The 18,655-nt window shown below is 35.9% G+C and overlaps 2 protein-coding genes across 5 annotated transcripts in view; one reads left to right on the plus strand and one right to left on the minus strand.

Moving 5' to 3' along the window:
* Positions 1 to 10,884, plus strand: part of LOC142335992 (potassium channel subfamily T member 2-like) — a 70,093-nt gene extending 59,209 nt beyond the window's left edge. For all 4 annotated transcript variants that reach the window (XM_075384441.1, XM_075384460.1, XM_075384434.1 and 1 more), the window contains 8 exons: positions 71 to 418; positions 830 to 964; positions 4,196 to 4,307; positions 4,578 to 4,763; positions 5,197 to 5,319; positions 6,476 to 6,632; positions 10,333 to 10,417; positions 10,753 to 10,884. In XM_075384441.1, coding sequence (XP_075240556.1) covers positions 71 to 418; positions 830 to 964; positions 4,196 to 4,307; positions 4,578 to 4,763; positions 5,197 to 5,319; positions 6,476 to 6,632; positions 10,333 to 10,417; positions 10,753 to 10,786 — 1,180 coding nt within the window. In that variant the 3' untranslated portion in view covers positions 10,787 to 10,884. The remainder of the gene's footprint in view (positions 1 to 70; positions 419 to 829; positions 965 to 4,195; positions 4,308 to 4,577; positions 4,764 to 5,196; positions 5,320 to 6,475; positions 6,633 to 10,332; positions 10,418 to 10,752) is intronic.
* Positions 10,857 to 17,678, minus strand: LOC142336019 (protein KTI12 homolog). Its single transcript, XM_075384498.1, has 3 exons — positions 17,018 to 17,678; positions 16,162 to 16,520; positions 10,857 to 11,191 (listed from the first exon to the last, which is right to left on the minus strand). Exons 1-3 carry the CDS (start codon positions 17,286 to 17,288, stop codon positions 10,961 to 10,963), a joined length of 861 nt encoding a protein of 286 aa, XP_075240613.1. The 5' UTR covers positions 17,289 to 17,678; the 3' UTR covers positions 10,857 to 10,960.
* Positions 17,679 to 18,655: the final 977 nt, after the last annotated feature.

Consider the following 18,655-nt stretch of genomic DNA (forward strand, 5'->3'; position numbering starts at 1 on the left):
TCTCAAATTTAAATCTGGAATATAAATCTTTATTTTATCGATCCTTTTAAAATATGCTGTTGGGTTTCAGGATCGTTCAAGGTTTTCCCACCCCCGCTTACCAGTGGTTCACGTCTCCCCTATGCCACATTTTGAAAGAGAACAAAGCCTCCTGCTGTCTGGACCTGTTCAAACCCTGTGACCACAGCCCACACACGAACGCCCTCGAGTACGACTTCCCGAACAAGCCCACAATCATATCTGTAGATTACATAACAGCTGCGATAGCCAACTTCATAGTGCCTCTGAGACACCACCTGAGAGAACTGAAGAACTTGAGTCCCATAATAATCATGACGGAGTATGCGCCTGACATCAACGTCTTGACTGCCATCAGCTGTTACCCACAAGTCTATTACTGCATCGGGAAACTTGACAAGTAAACTTAATTTACTCATTGAAGCGACCGAGGAAACTCCCCCACTCCCCGCCTTGGGTATAGAATAGGAGCTTTTATTATTACTATCATAAACTCTCATAATGGGCATACAAGGTGCCAGTCTTATTAAGCAAATTACTATGTATGCAAATTAATGCCAGAGTGAAGAACAAGTATTAGTCCGTTCAAGCGAGCGAATATGACTTTGTTAAACAGAACAGAAAGATTAAATTTTATGTGGGACCGGTATTACTCAATTGGTCTTGTTTCTTTTTAGGAATTTTTAGAGTTAAATAAACGCTAAAAAGTCAGTCGAAACGGACTTGTAACAAAAATTTAATTTAGTCTATCGGTATCGAACGACCCTTAAGTGCACAAAAACTCGATCGAAATGTACAGCATGTGTTTCAGTCTGAATGACCTGTTCCGTGCTGGGATCAGTGAGGCTGCAGTGTTCATTGTCTCTGACAGGGAGAGCTCAAAGGCAGCCTCAGAGTCGTACTTGGCCGACAGCAGTGCCATAGTCGCAGTACAGACCTTACAAAAGTACATATCGTTACTAAATATCGGATTTTTCTGCACGAGTTTGAGGCCTAGAATCTTCAAAACAGATCCGAAGTCTTAATCAATTCTTGACTCAATTTTGAGTTGATTAATATTTCGAACTTCAAGGCTACTAAAATTGTCAGATTGCCCTGTAACTCCATGAAATTTTGCTTCATCAGTAGTCTCAGTGCACTTTGAGATCAGTTAGTGTATAGAGACTTAATGTTATCGACTTTACAAATTTATCCCATTTCCCAGGACGAAAAGTCAAATATGCCGAAAAAACTATCCAGTGAAAAATCACGTGGTTGATGATCAAAGAGGTTGGTGTTGGTGTACATTGGGTTATATGGGGTAGGTAAGGAACGCAGTTGTTTAACCTCGAATAATAACCGCAGCACTTTACGAGACGGATGATAGTGCCCCAAGTTCGAAAAGAACAAAGTCAAGGTGAAAACACCGGGTTTTAGATAAAAACATCAGAAATAAAAACATCAAAAAACACAGTCATTTTATACTCTCAGAGATGAAAGACCAAGTCTCACCAGTGCTCAGGTTTATTGACAGAATTGAACCTTGAGTTTCTCCGCATCCGCTTGTTGTTAAAAATTCATGGTTGTTCTAAGTGAATTAAGTTAAGCAAACTACCGCTTGTTCGAATAGGCAAACAAAACAATAGTTCCAGGTGGCGGGCCAGTGATTCCAGATTACACGCCACATGGCATAAGACGGACGTCCGCTATTTTTCTCAGAGTGATACTATTTTTTCTGAGATTTTACGTTTTCTAAGCTACCAGCAATCTTACGGTGGTGGGGGCTCTAAATCGCCAACTAGGAGAGGTTGGACCGGGGTCGTGGCGATGAGGGGCTTAGTCAGAAGGGGGTGTGTGAATCGCATACTTAGAGAGTAGAGAAAAGTCTCTAAGAGAGCTGCTCAACCACTTTTACCTGTTTATTTGCCGGTGGAGGCAAGCGTGCAGGGTTACGGTTGGAATGAGGCGATCCGTGTTGGTCGGGGTGGAGAATGGCGGTGGGGGGGGGGGGGCAAACGTGAGGGGTAACTGTTGGAATGATGTGAATGGATTGAGGGGATGAATTGGCGGGGTAAAGGGGGAGGAAAAACTGGGGTGGGGGGGGGGGGGGTACTATAAAAAGCGCCCTTCACACCATGAATACATACATGTCTCTTAAATAATTTCGATGCATAAAAGACCATAGGTCTAATATAAGCGCCACAAACTTCGTCAGAGCATTTACTGAAAAATAACATAAAACAACATAACAAAAACTACTAGTTTAATTTTACTTCAGAAAAAGTTTCCAAAAGACATACATTTCCAAAAGACCTCTCAATGACAACTATTGTTGGGGCTCGGTAAGGTTGGGCAGATTTATATAAAGAGCAGACGACCCTCTAAAAGATAATAAAAATGAAAACTGTGAAAAAAATAAAAGAACCTTAGAAAAAATTGTTCGAAAATAACAAAAACTTACTAGAAAATTGTTACGTATAAAAACTTGTTAGAAATAACAAAAACTATTACCAATTTGCCAATTTTTTGATGTTAACATCCTCAAAATAATTTTTGCGTCATTAAAAGCTATCCAATAATCAGTCCTCAAGCCTAAGAACTTTTTTTGGCCTCCAAAAAAAAACACCTGAAAAACTACCAAAAAAAATCAAAAAAGCTAGAAAAGTAGCAAAATTAAATAGAAGTCGCCGAAGTTTCCGATGTTAATATGCTCAAAATTAATTAATTTCTGTTAAAATTAACCGATTAACTCACCTTCAAGCCTTTAAAAGTTCCAATGGCCTCTTCAAGCCTAATGATAACAATTAACTACAAACAAATTTGAAAAAATTCGCAAAGAAAACTTTGATTCTGGTGTAAGTTACCATACACAACATACATACCTCGAATATATTAGCATTTCGTAGAGCAGAAAAGGCCTAAAAAATATGAACGATTCAACAATGGATTCAGGAAAAAACAAATGGACAAAAACAAAGAAAAATTATCATTCTCAAAAATATTAAAACTAACCTTTTCACTTTTAATTTAGGTCTTCCCATCAGCTTAAATAAAACCCTTCAAAGGATACTTAAGTCAGCCCAAGGACACTGATGACACTTAGTTCCCAATGGGCATAGCGTTAAAAATCAACTGAACTAAAAATAGAAAATTCGATTTTTACAAACGATATGAGTGGACATCAAAATGAAAACCTTTTTTAAACAAATAGAGACCACAAAAGTGCTCATGTAACAAAAAGAAGGCCATAAACGTATCTTATTTTCTAGAAAATAGAAAAACTGCATGAAATTGACAGTTTCGAGTTTCTCGGTTATTTGTCAAATTCAATCTCAATGAACGCAATGAAACCCAACAACAGGTACAAAATTGCTTAAGCCTAATCCCTCATTCCAACCAAACAAAAACAAAAACACGGTCAATACAAACTTTTAAATCATTAACTTAGCCTATTCAAACCTTTTAACCAAAAAATAGTCAAAACCAACAAAAAAGAGCGGAACAGCTAATGGAACAAAAACTTTTGCTGTCTTACGCAATTTTTCACGTTAATTTCTCACTCTCAAAAAGAAACAACTTTTTTTTCCTTTCACTCATTTTGTTTAACGCTCAAACTAGTCCAAGTTTATTTGCGTGTTTCATTTTGGGCTTCAAAATTCACTCCAATAGAATTGATCTTAAAAAAGACGTCTGCAATACTTCTCCTCGGGCGCAAAAAAGAGAGCACCTAAATAAGCCGTTAAGAAGCTGATGGCCACCATTAAATTAAATGTCAAAAACAGAAATCGATGTTTGAAAACAGCAAGTTTAAGTTCAAGTCGGGATCAGACATGCTTTAGCTAAAAAAAAACCGGTAGAAATATTTCACTTCCAGATGTAGAAACCAGTAGAAAACCATTCCTCTTAGAATTTTAAAAAGACTAACATGACCCAAACGTTATTCTTAGCAAAATTTCAGCCAACCTGGCATCGCTTTTCTGGGTTACATAGTTTTCGTAGTGACCCAAATCCTATTGATTTTCCACCGTGACATTTAGGACAATAATTGACAATTAACCATTAGTTTCCTCTAAAATTCGAACATTTATTAGCTGTCATGAACTTTCAGCTTTTAACCAAATGGGAGTAGACTGCATATAAAAGAACAGAATCATTGGGGGTAATATCGGTAAAAAGTTAAAAATGGCTTTTTGTTTAGATTGTTTCCTAATTTGATGATCATAACTGAGTTGACGTACCCGACTAACATGAAGTTCCTCGATTTCACGCCAAAAGAAAACGGACCACTGGCGCTCACTTTCACTGATAAGGTAAAGAGGTCACTCGATTATCGTACATTCTTACAAATAGTTCTGTTAGTATATTGTAATTGTTACACCCACAAATGATGAAAAATTATAAAAATCACAATAATAAAAGTGATAGTACAAATAATGCTATAATAAACCCTCTAATACAAGTTTTGCATGAACAGATGCTCAAAAGGCTTCCCTGAGCCGTTTGTTCAAAAGTGCGCAGGATTTTGTTAGTTGTCTTGCTATCAATCCGGTCTTTCACTTTCAAAAAACTTTCATTTCTAGAGAAAGCTGGAGAGAGTGCCAGTGGACAGCGACCTATTCCGAAGTGCCTTTGTGAGTGGCCAGGCGATGAGTCCCAGCATGTTGGACACTCTGCTGTACCAGTCCTTCGTGAAGCCATACATCATGTCCATTGTATACCTGCTCATTGGACTCAAACAGCACACTGGATCTGGACATCTCATATTCGTAAGCAGAGCTCATTTGAGAAGACGGGTCAAAAACGGGAAAACTTGCAAGAATTTTCCCGCTTTTTAAAGAATTGAACGTTTTGAAATTTCATCGTCTTGAAAGGCGTTTTTCGGATACGAGCGTTTTTTTGGGAATTATCGTTTCTCCTTAAAAACATCGTCCAACGGTCAATTCTTTGGGTCCAAACTTTAATCTAAGGTGATACATTATGCGTGAGTTCTAGTTCTTCATTCTACATGTTTTTCGCCTTGAATAGTTTAGCAATTTAAAATGTGCAGACAAAATGCCTGAAATTCCACATAGTTCTTGTTAAAAATTCTGTGGGCCCTTGATTTTAAAAATTTTCAAGATGCTAAATTGAAATGCGCAGAGATTCACAACGAACACCCAGATTTGCAATAGTAGTGCAACACTTTACATGTGTGTTTAGTACGTGGTTGACAAGGACGACGTGCGTACTCTGCAGACCTTCGGGCGACTCATGTCAGAGAGATTGATTGAGTATGGACAGCTTCCTATCGGCATGTACAGAAAACAGTACTGCAATCCACAGGTTTGAACTTAATTGGGTATTTCGTCGTTGAGCAAAATGTAATGAAATGTTTTTTATATGGGCAATCCACGCTGTATCCGGTAATTTGGATTCCAGTGAATACCACTTTTTTCAACCAAATTCATCAAGCTCATCTAGGACTCAGCTTTCAATTCTAGTAATTGTTCAACCCCAACCCCTTTGGGGGTGGAACTTTATGCTAGGTGAACTTTTTTGTTGAGACGTTTGAGGTCAATTTTATCGTTCACGTAGAGAATTGAAAGTGAGATCATTCAGTAGCTCTTAAAAACTTTAATCGATCTGGTGAAGAAATCTGAAACATTTCACTTTTTCACATAAAAATTCATTTCACAACATCAATGCTTTATCAATCTAAGGTCAACCAGGCTAATTTTGAATTTTGTAAATACACCATTATTTCATGCATTTATCGGTTTTCATGTCTTAGTTATGCGTGGTTCTGAGTTAGCGGTTGATTCTGATAACGTGATGGTTGATTCTGACAAATCTTTGGAAAGAAAACTTGAGAAAAATTGGTGAGTTTTCAAATTCATCATTAATAGCCGCTCTCAGCCGGTCAAAGACTACTATTTAGGCGCTCTACTTTTAGTATTGGTGATCTGTCCCATTTCTCTGGTCGGATTTCTCTGGTTCATTGCTGTGATTAATTGCTTTAGCTGAGAGTTGGAAAAAAAACTTTTTAATCTTAGGCTACTTCACAAATTGATTGCAGGAAACCTCTTGAAATTGTCAATTTTTTTCTAATATTTTTCAAAACTATTTAAGACACCATCAGTATAAGTCTCCAAAGCAGTTTCTGTGAATCGGAATACTTGGAGATTAGTGAGCTGCTCAACTTCGTTTGAGGGCAATTAAACTAGCGAATTAAGAACGTACTTTTTCAAACTATTACTGGTTTCTGAAAAAGTAATAGCAGTTTACTTTACTTTTAATGGCTGCAAACTTTACTTTTAACTCACCTGTGCCATTTTTGCGTTCTACTATTTCTTTTCTGAATGATAGAAAATCGAACGAAATAGTGAAATAAAACTTCTTTAAGTCCTGTAGAATTTTAAGTTTGAAACAGACTTAAAAACGTTTTACTTCGCTAATTAGACGTTTTCATTTACTATGGTCTGTCTGTTTGTTGCTTGAGGACCCCGTTGACATTAACTTGGAAGATTCAGTTGGATCTGGGCAACAGCAGCAGGAGGATGACGCGGTGTTTACTATGAGACAGAACCAGGCCAAAGTTATCCTCAGAGATCGACTACTCAGACTTGGAGTCGACGAGGAGGACATTAACCTCGAGGGTAAATCAAATCAGTTTGAATTTATTTTCAACTACATCACTAATCCTGTAAAGGGGTCACCCATCTTCATGAGAGGAATCGTAGGAACACAGCCTCCTTAGAACAACAGCTTTGCATGGTAAACAAATCATCAATTAATACATAAACGAAGAGAAACAAACGAAGATAAAAACTTTTCCACATTTGTTTTCATAAAAGAAGGGTGGTCAAAATATTTGTTCGAAAAACGCCATCCACAAAACTATGGTAAAACAGCAGGAAAAAAAGGAGAACACAATATATTTGATTAAGTAGCGTCAAAGTCACTTAAACACGCAACTTAAAATTAAAGCTTCAACAACTATAACACTACCAATCGTTAGAAGGATTAAAACAATTACTACGTAACCAAAGTGACAAATGCGGGTAATAAAGGGCAGTAAAAACGGTAAAAACTAAAAAAAAGAAAAACAATAGTGTCAAGGTTACTAAAGCCGTTTGATATTATTTGAAACCGTTTGAAAGCCTCAATTGGATAGTCAAGTAGACCCATAAAAATGAATACATATAGAAACCATCATGAAGATTAAAAAAGGATTCAGAACAGACTTGTCATGCTTAAGACCAAGTGGCATATTTTTTTGGGGTGGGGGGGGGGGGGTTTGGGTGGTGTGTGGTTATGAATTAGATCATGCATATATTTGGGGGGGGGGGTGTGTTGAAGTAGTTAAAAACGTCATACATGAACGGAAATGATAGAATATAGCCAAGAGAAGTTCAGTAAAGAGCCAATGAGACCTGTCATTAGCAAGACTAAGTGACAATAAAAAACTTGTCAAGTGGCGAAGAAAATCACGGGTTACAAAATTAGGAAAATCACACTTATGAAAACAAGTAGTGTCAAAATCGTAATATCCATTGGATTCGAATAAACAGATATCTAGGTAACCGAACAACAAAGAACGGGTTCAGACCAACAAATCGCCAATGTTTCATGAAGGCAAATAGCGTCCAAGTCTTAACACCCATCAGATGCCTTTTGAGACGTCTAAAAAACTACTGCAACTATGCATTATTGGAACACAAGTAAAAGCAATTATCATCAATCACAAGTATCGCAAAAACATTTCAGCTCAGTCAAGAGAAAATGAGCAAAAACTGAAAACCTGTAAGAACTGATAGAAATGAGCAAAAACTGAAATTGGAAGAAATTTGACGACCTGAACTGCTCTTTTCGCTCCTTTTACTACTCCAGCGTGACTAAAACCACCACTTCAATTTGACTTCTCAATGACAAGAAAGTAGAAGTGAACAGATCTCAAAAATATAATTTCAATTCTCTGAATGGTTTTAAACTTCATAGATGGGAAACCAGATGAGAAACATAACATTTGGTGGAGCCAGATCATGTATGCAGTTGGATGCAAAGTTTGCTGACAATTAATAGCAATCTTGCTGCAGCTTGTCGAAAAATAGATGCGGTAGCTTACTACAAGTATTATGTATACAATGGGCGATTGAAAGCAGAAATTTAAATTAGTTTTGAGAAAACTATCCTATGAAAATGTTTTAAAATTGCCCGCCAATAGCTCGCAGTTAATTTCAGATCCGTTGTACGGATAAAAAATTTTCCAGTTTACACCGCCCTCTGATTCCTTTATTTCAATAAGGCGTATGAATTGGGTATTTTGGCATTAAATATTTCCCCTGACACCCTTTTTCCCACTTATTTCAAATCTCAATTCGTAGGAAGAAGGGTGTCAGGGAAAATATCTAACTCCAAAATACCCGATCTGCCAAACTTGCAATGTTTAACCTTCTTGTTAAATTTACCAGCAGGAATATTAAGCATAAAATAGGCTAGATAATTTTTATGGGTACAAAAATTTCCGACCAGTGAGGGGTTCGAACCCCCGACCTCTCCTGCGTACTACGCTGAAGCATTAACCACTCGGCGATCACGACGTTCTGATATCTCATCTTACAATCGCAATTTAGTTTAAGCAAAAATCAAGAAGTCAAACGTTACTCTAGAAGTGAAATAGAAAGACTGTAAAAAACGGTCAAGCGAAAATTTAAAAAAGCACACACGTTTACTTGCCTCAAATAATTACCAGGTTTTAAATGTAGGACTAGTTCATTTGACCGTGCCAGTAATACTAACTGCTAAATCTCAGAAATGGAAGTAAACAAATTCAAAAACTAAAGCTGGTCGGTCCGCTGCTTAAAATTGTGAATGGAAGAGCAATTTAGAACCAACAGAATAACGTCGGACAAATTGTTCTCGAACGACAGGCGGTGCAATTTAACCCAGAAGGGGCTGCAGCAAGGAAATATTTAACTTTATGGGAGCTAGACTGAAGCGTCCCAGGCCCTTGTCAGTCCCTTAAAACAAACCACCTGCAACCGTTTTAGCAACGCCAACTTAATTTCTAATCAAGAGCAAACTTGTGGTCAAGCATAATAAATCATTCGAGAAGTGGAATCGAAAGAATGTACTAGAAAAAAAAAACGAGCAAGCAAAAATTTTGCATAGACACACGCTTACAATAATTGCTTCAAACTTCGTTCAAGAGAAATCAATCAGGAAACACTCAAAAATTCGTCTGAAAAATAAATCTGTCAAGCAAAAACGGACACAAACAAGTTTAAAAATTGTTTCAAGCGTTGCTCGAGAAAAAAACGCTGTGATATCTGTTTCAGGACTACTCAGCATCTATTTCCAAATAAATCTCCGCAAATAGCTGTCTAAAGTAACGAAACTTCAGCTATCTTAAAATAGAAATTCTTACCGAGGCCAAAAACAGACGTAGAAATTAAGCAGAAATATTCCTCGCTAAGAATAGCAATGCACTTCTTTCTATCTCATAAACAAATGATGGACAAATAAAAGTCGAGTAAAATGGAGTTTCGAAATACATTTCATTACCCATGTTCATTACCTCATGTTTTCAAAAAACGACAATTGTAATGTAATTACAATTTCTCTTTAATTGAGAAACCTTTAGTAAAATTTTTGTCAAATATTCAGCCTCATCAAATTAATGTAAACGGTATGACTTGTAATGACTTGAAAGACGGGAAAACGTGGGTTTTTATCAATTGGCATGTGAACTTGATTTAGAAATGTATTATTTCGACATAGTGTCCCCAGATAGACTTAAATTAGATTGAGATATCATCAGTCGACCTTAACTCTTGAGACTGCGAATAAGTTATTTTGCATGTAAGTAAGTCAGTATGGCCAAAAAATTATTCACGCGAATGAAAAAATCGATTCCAAGAATGAATTATGACATCAAGGACACAACTCGGTCGAAAATTGAGCGAAGGGAGCGTGTCCTCACGGTCGTCAACGAAAATTTTCACAAAAGCAAAAAGCTATGAGTGCCAAAAAGTAGCTCACTCAGCTATCGCGTTTGCAGCTGTTAATATCAAAGCACTTAGCTAACTTATATTTTTATATTGTTACTGTATGTACAATTCTTGTGTGCACCCATCAGGTGCACACAAATACGTTTTTTTTCTATCCTCGGATATAAACGAAACAACGTTCTAAAAGGGTTATTTCTCTCTACTTAATTAAAATTGCATATGCCAATAATTATTTAAGGTCATTCGCTTGAAATTCAACTAAGCAGTTGGGCGATACATGCCGACTCAACGCTGCTTCAAATAATTAACGAGCAAGTGATTAAAAGCGTTAATTTTGTATGTTTAGAAATGGATAAGAAAAAGGCGCCGGCCATCAGCTATGTCGTTGTTAACCCTGAAGCAAATATTGAACTGCAAGTTGGAGACATCATGTAGGTTATTTTCAGATTGCCATGAGTAATCATTAATCGAATGAGCAAAAACGAGAAATTCTTTAACAAAGTATCCTCGACGGCAGCGATTCATGATTTTTAAGTTATATTCATGGATATTAAACTAAGCTAAATTGCACAGTGAGCTCACAATAATATTTTAATAAGAGCTTTTACTTCTGCTTGTGAAAGATTGGTCATTTTTACGCGAAATGCTGCCGAACAGTTAACCAGTACTGCTTATGTAAACTCGCTCCCTCTTCCCCCTCCGCAAATTTTCCAAAGCACCTCATCTTGTTTAGATGACCTCCTTTGAACTCGAACAACTGTTTCAGATATCTTATCCAACCTCCAGAAGTGGAATGGTGACCGAAAAATACCTGTCGTCTCGTTACCTACCGTCAACAATAACTCAATAGATCTGACAAAAATTAACTGATTTCGTGAATAAAATTCTATTTTAAAAAGTTTTTAAAACATCAAAAAAAAATTAGTACAATTGTTCATTACTCCCTCATTTCAACACTGAAATCAAGGTCACGTTCAAAGCATAGAGTTGGATACAAACTGAAAAAATACAGTTGGAACTTGGTTGGGGTCTTTAAAGGTATGTGATTTGTAGAACTCAAGGAAGTGTCTTCGTATCCTCTGCAGTTCGGGCATGCTCAACTTCCTAGTCACTTTCAGCCTCTCAGTAGGTCCATTCATATCCCCAATCATTGTGTTCAGGGTTATTGTATCTCCAATTTCACAATCAACTAATTTACTCATTATCTAAACAGAAAACAAATACTCAATCGCCTCTTATGCAATTTGCATAACAATGGCTCAATTCGTTACAAATTGTACGAATTTTTGTATGTGAACAGCATCGAAATGGTTCTGGAGTTATTGAAGAGTTCACATTGTATAAAAGCACACCTGTCTGCTTTTCTCGCCAAATTGGAAAGCATTGAGGGGAGAATGTAAGGAGCAATTCTTTTGTTCAGAAGGTCTTTTATACTGGTTCTACAATACAAATACAAGGACTGTACTGAAGTACCAACACCTAATTAAACATGCATTTTCATTTATACATGTTCATCGCCATAACAAAAGCATAAAAACTCGGTGCTTCAATCAAACAAGAGGGCTCCGTAATGTGCGTTTGCACAATGTTCCGACCCCGCTCATTCACATTTTTGACTTAATTGTCTAACAGATGTTTGTGTAAAAACTCTTACAAACCCAAAATAAATGAATTATATGCCATACCGCATTAGAGAGCTCATGACACCTGCCATTAATAAGACTACGAGACAAAACAAACGGCAATATAAACCAAAACCTTTATTTCAAGAACTCAATATCTAATTTTAAAAGCACAGTAACAAAATCAAAGTACAATCAGAAAAAAAACCTTAACAACAAATGAGTCGTCTTCAAATTAGAAGCAGATCAGACCTGTCCATAATGGGACTAGATAACCAGTAACAAAAACCATTAGCTTTTAAATAAAAAAATCTTGATAGAATTTTATAAGTCCTCGCCTAGGGATATGTCTTTGGTGAGACTAAGCCATATGACAGGACTAAGATAACTGCAAATACAAAAACAGAAAAATTTCAAACAATTTACAAAACAAAATATGGAATCCAAATAAGAAAGCGCATAGTGTCAATGATATGAAACAACGCCTGTGACAAAACCAAATAAAGAAGTTGAAGTTTCAAGCACAAAAAATGATGGGACCTCTCATTGATGAGACCAAGGTTCAAGTTAGCAAAAAAGAGAAACAAAAATGAAAAATTCAAAATAAAAAAAATGAAAGCAAACAAAATTATCACAGACCACATTGAAGAGATTCCTTAGCACTATTAAACGGTGGCCCATTGAATATTAATTTTGCTAATGAAGTTTTGTGTTTTGCCCGCATTTGTAGCATTTTGTAGCATTCAAAACTCCATTTAACGTGAATGAATTTACTTCAAATTTCTCCGTTTGTTTCAATCTTAAATTTCAAAGCCATCTCTCACTCAACCACCCCAACCCCGGAATTGTTTTCCATTTTCCCTTCAAAATTTTAAAATTTCAAGTGTTCGTTTCTCAAATTTCAGATAATTATATAAATCAAAACAAGATCATGAGGGCTAAAAAATGAAGTTTCATTTTTTCTCCAACATACGTAAACAAAAAGTGAATACAATTTAATTCGATTTGCAGTTTTACTTGGATTCTAAAACAAAACTAAATTCAGCTTCTAAACAAGGTTATTAAGCTTAACACTAGTGTCAGCAAGTACTCGCTCTAATGAAATTTGATAAGCTAATGCACTATGACTTATAGACCGGTCTTTATCCCGTTTCTTTTGATTTTGCTCTTTTGTCATTGACCGTATTGAATACAGTACGCACTTGAATGCGTGAAATGAATTGCAATCCATTGAGTCGAAACAGTGAGTGAGGTAAGTCAGGCTAATAAAAAGATAATTTTGGTTTTGGATAAATTTTAAAAGAAAATTTGTAACAAAATAGTTAATTAAGTTTAAATTTTTTAAAATGATTTATCGTTTTTGAACTCCGCCTCTATTTGTGCCTGACATTTAGAGGAACTAACTCTCTTAGGCTAACTCCATTTCTCGGTCTATATCTCTCTTATACACACACACATACATTACACGCACGCACGCGCGCGCACACACACACACACACACACAAATACGAACCCCAACAAAATATATTTTTTAGAACTTACTTTTTGGCAACTGATCTATACCCATTGTTCGTTACCATTCATATAACTCTTGTTTATTTTGTTTGGAGAATTAGGTACGGAATTCCTGAGCGACTCTATGGAGAACTCTAAAATTGACACTAAAAGGTTTTCCAACAATTTTGTCATTTTTGATGTTTCATTAGCATAATTCTTTTTCAAAAAAAATCTTGCAGATGTGTTACCAGCCAAAATTCATAAAAACAAATTTGTCTTTATTTAACCGCAAAACTCAGCAAAAATGAAGTAAATTTTCTAGTTTTTAGATTTCTGACAGGTTTTGCACTCTGCCTCTACTTGTGTCGAACAAGTAAGAGAACTTTAAATGCTCTTATTTAGCAGAGAAAGAGCAAAGTTGAGAAAAATTTCTGTTTTCATCTTTCAAAAAAAATCTTTGTTTTCCATACGAGGAGTTCCACAATTAATGGACTATTTAGTTTTTGAATTTACAGAAACATCCGGACTCAAAAAATCAATTCCCAGAGCAATTTCAAAAAACAAGTGAAAAACGATTTTTACCTAATTTAAAAAAAAATTGCATTGAAAAAAATCATGAAACTTATTTGTATTAAGTTTTTCACCTGACGACCCGCAACTTCTCTTAACCTCAAATGCTTCTGAATTATCCTAGAGGAGTTTAGTTCCAACAATCTGTTATATAAGGAATTAAAAAAAAGGATAAAATATTTCCGTTTGGTTGATTTAATATTCCTTCCAGGAAACCATGCAATCAATTGTTTACGTCTCTGTGGTTTTCAAAAAAATGAAATAATGAACTCGGACAAAATAAGATTTCTTTGCTAAAACGAAATTACAATGTAGAAAAGAGTACATTTTTCTGATTTTAGTTTTACCATTTTCAAAGTAGATTTCGCTAGTTTGAGAGCTCTAAATTGCCAGAATTCGTGTTTTCCAATAAATTGGTTCCAATCCGTGGAAAATTGGTTCACGGTTCGATTCACGGTTTTCCGAATAAATTGGTTTGATTCCTTCAAAAAAGTTTTCACGGTTATCTGAAAAAATCGGTTCCTTAAAATAGTTTTATACACCAGAATACAGCTAGACATATAAAAAGTTTCCTAAATGAAATTTTAGTCTCGAAACTGTTAAGAACTACTCCTGACAATAAAAACTCCAATTAACTTCAAATTTTAATATTTAAAGTCTTTGCTTCTCATTTCGGATAATTATATAAATCAAAACCAGATCCTGAGGGATACAAAATGAAGTTGTATTTTTTCCTCTACCATGCGTAAACAAAAGGTAAAAACTTGACTGAAGAGAAAAGCTAGCCTAGCATTTATATCCCCCCCTGTTAAAAATGTTGGAACCATCACTGACAAAAAGCTAAGAAACAGAGAAACTACAGAACAAAAAGAACTTTTCGTTAAGCCACAATATAAGATAAAAAAATTTTATAAATTCTCTGCTGATAACAAGCTTGCGTCCATTTCTTCAAATCCGAGCTACAAAATAGAAAGATCTCAATAAGAAAAATAGACCTAGAATAACTGGTTTTTGCCTAATGTTCATAATGTCCACAAAAAGAACCAAAACAACAAAGCTATTAGAAAGCTCTGATACCTACAGGCGAAACAAACAAAAACGGCTAATAGAATTGAAAGCAAAAAAGAAAAAGAACGCATGATGGCAGTACAACCAATTAGAACCTTGCCATAATTAGGGTGTCAAAAACCATCGATCAACACCTATGAACAGTAAAATGATAAAAACAACAAGTTATCAAAAGCATTTTATGTTGGCCTGAAGCCAAAAAGACACATTGCAAAAAATGAAGAAATTCTTTGAATTTTTTGTTTTCTTAAAAAACTTTGGTGTTAGTGTTTTAGGAATCAGTAGCTGAACCCAAAAAGCGCATGAAAACCAAAAATTACATATTGATTTACCCAGTAGTGGGCTTTAAAAATGCACTTGCAAAAATTTTACGACTGAAAATACTGACATTTTCGCTCGCTAAGGGCATCAAATTACAACTCCAATCGAAAAATGTGTGCAAAGATCTTAAAAAAAGCCCATGTAAAACTAACCAAAAAGACAACGCCAAAAAACCAGAAGACTGTCAGCATTAGATTCATTAAAGAACATAGCTGACAGGTGCCAGAAAATAGCCGCAATGGCTTTTGTAGATCTACTACAACTTACTCTTTGAATTAAAGTAAAGAAAATTCAGTTTCAGAGTGAGGAGGTTATTTTTGAGAGTGAGTTAAGTCACGTGTGAACAAAAATTCAAAATGCATAAACGAACTAACAAAAAGCAGATTTGAATGGATTCTGACGTCGTATGGTAGTAACAAACTATCGCTCTGCGTCAAAAATTAAGCTCTGATAATAAAACATAACCGACTAACGTCTGGCGAATTGCTCGTAAACGTCCGGCCAGTGGGTGGCTTCGTCAGTAGCTAGCTACAGCTTAGAGAGGCAATCTTTAGCTTAACTGAAGGGGCGCGGCGGGGGGGGGGTGCACTTGGGGGGCTGTGGGGGTCTTTGGCTGCACGGGCGGGGCCACGTCCTTACGGCCTGAACGATGTGCAGGGGTAGGGATTCTGAAACTCGTATGTATGCCACCGTATCACGTACATATAGCACGCAGACTGAGATTCACAGAATTACACATTCGCACTGTCGCATGCGAATATACACTCACGCGCCAAAAACATCATGTCAAAATGAAAACATTTGTGAGCAAAAAAATTTAAAAAGTGCAAACATGGTTTTCTTCCGAAGTAAGCAAAAAGTCTCAATTCAGATATAGATCTAATTCTTCAACATTACGAGCCAGTCTTCACACAAAAGTCTGAGCAGCAATAAATTAATTTCATTGAAGCGGAGTTATATACAAACAGTGCAGTTGTGGCAGGCCAATAAGATTAAAGAAAAACCAAAAAATTCATTCTAGAATATCGTCAAGCGCTAGATAATTTACGAATCATTTCAATCGAAAACTCCTGGAAGCATGAAATCATTAAATGTACCTGAGCGCATAATTTTTGCGTGAGTTTATCCAAATCATACAATGTCTCTGCGCCCATTCTGGGAGGGTTCTGTGTCGACATATTAGGAGGCAAAACATTGCCACTGGTCAAACTCTGTTTAATCGAATCCAAAGACAACTCATCAATACTCTCTGGATAAACTTCGTACAGTGGTGAATCCCACCTCGCTTTCGGCTGAGGAGCCTCAAACCTCAAATAGAGAGCGCGTATCGTCTCCTCTGAATACAGGTTTGATGTCTTGTTTAATGAGAGAGATTGATCAAGAGTAGAGTTGAGGTAAATGACACATTGGGTTGTCTTGGCTGCCTTCACCACACAGTAGAGCTCGTATCTGAAACCTACAAATCATAATGCATTGCCATTCTTACAGCTCAACACATAGAACGGTAACTCCATATTTCGAATAATTCAGAAATGAATTCAGAAAAATGCCCGAAGCTTAAGAATGGCTGCAGCATACCGTCGAATTTGCATTGCCACTAATACGATCAAACTCTAAACATCTTTCAATTAGTCCCGAATATGTTAAAGGGGTCTAGGAATACTGGCCGACAGGACGATAGGCCCCCAAAAAGAAAATAACAATATAGCCGACAACTTAATTCTGATTGGTCAAATCTAATTGGCTAAAATGTCAGTAGTCCGACCAACAATTGCAGTTGAAATGTGGTGCTGTTGTACACTTAAATTCTCATTTTTGATTGTAGACTAAAACTCGTGTCCACCAATTCGTTGATCGCCATGTTAAAGGGTATGAAAGAGTATTTTCTAGCTGATTATCCTACAAATTTGTTGCATTTTCTGCACTATATCAGACCAAGATTTTTCTTCACACCTTTAATGTAATTCTGTGCGTCCAGGATGACTAGTTTAGTGGAATTTAGCACTCGGGTCACTTCATCTTTCAATCTGCCACGCATCTGTTTCTCCAGACTGGCATCCTTGTACAAAATGTCTCTAGATTTTGCTGCGTCAGCGTAAATCAAATCGTCCGAAATCATCGTAACACTTTCAATTGAGCTGTTGGCTTCAAAGAAGTCATTCAATCGCTTAGCCAGAGAGCTTTTGCCACAGCAGGGCGGCCCAACAATCAACAGAAGAGGCATAGCACCTGAAATAGAACCCTTTACGACAAAAATGAGATAATTGATGTGATTAGTGAAGCCGCGACAGAAGCTAGTTCAAAACCTAAGAAATCGAAAAGGACACATGACAGCTCGTATAAGTCTGAACATAGCAGCACAGTAGGTTCCAACAAACGTCTTCAGCAAGTTGAAAAAAATTCTTTGTCTCAAGAGAAAAGGATATTTATTATCAAACAACGTGAAGCACTTTCCGTAGCACAATTTTTGAAAATGACTTTCTTTAATACTATGAAATCAGCCGAACACTTGAAACCCGTCAACACTTCAAAAAATCAACCAGCTGCTGATACCTCATACATAGTCAAAATTTGCAAACAAAAATGAATTTTCAATTTGATGTTCAAAAGAAACCAATTGAATTTAAAAAAACACAAAAAAGCTGCTTGGCTCAAGCAGTATAATCTCACACAATAAGCAAACAAAGAATATAATTGCTGAATATAATTTTCATGCTAAGGATAAGAATTTAGTAATGAAAAAAAAAATTGTTTCCTTTTTATTTTCTAATATTTTTTATTTCAAGCAACCCATAAAAGTGGATTCATTACCATTCACTTAGTTAAAATTCATGAGTTAAAATAAGACAACGTCTCTCAAAAAATGAAACGAGAGATTACAAAATATTAAATTGCATAATTATATATTAAGTCAAAAAAATTCCCTTTTCCCAAATACGATTTCTTTCAAGTTGTTTTAATATCTAGTATGCTAAAATCTGCTATTTGTTATTTGCAAGCCAATAGATCATCTTTTACATGACAAAACATCGAGCTAGAAATTTTAAAAAAACCCTGTCCTGTCAGTCAGTTTCGAGGACAACGTAACACTTGGTTACCAAGATATCTTCAGGATGGAAAGAAACTGAGTAAAATTTTAGGTTTCCGAATTTTCAAAAATTCTGCTTTATTGGAGTTGTTTTGCCCAGAACGGCTAAAGACAAAACAAATTGTTGAGATTATTATCTTGATTTCCATATTTGATCACATTTCTAACACTGCTGCATATTGAGAAGATAATTTAAAAAAAATGTCAAGTGAACAACCAAGAAAGCTACTAAGATTTCGAATTTAAAGCCGGTTATTCATAAGCACGGTGATTAGACTGAAAACGAAGCAACAAGACCAAAATCTATAATTTAAAGGTTTTCTACCATGAATGACAATCTATGATACCCTAATTGCTGGATTATTTAAAAAAAAAATCTGAAAACAAATCTTCATTTTAAAAGGCGTTGAAATAACGTAAATTAAATTTGAAGAATATGATTTAATGAAGTTTTCCTTGTCGGGTCTAACTAAAACATTTTTTTAAAAAAAATTCGATGGCAT

Source organism: Convolutriloba macropyga, chromosome 1 (genome assembly GCF_964194025.1).
Source record: "Convolutriloba macropyga chromosome 1, txConMacr16.3, whole genome shotgun sequence".
NCBI lineage: Eukaryota > Metazoa > Xenacoelomorpha > Acoela > Convolutidae > Convolutriloba > Convolutriloba macropyga.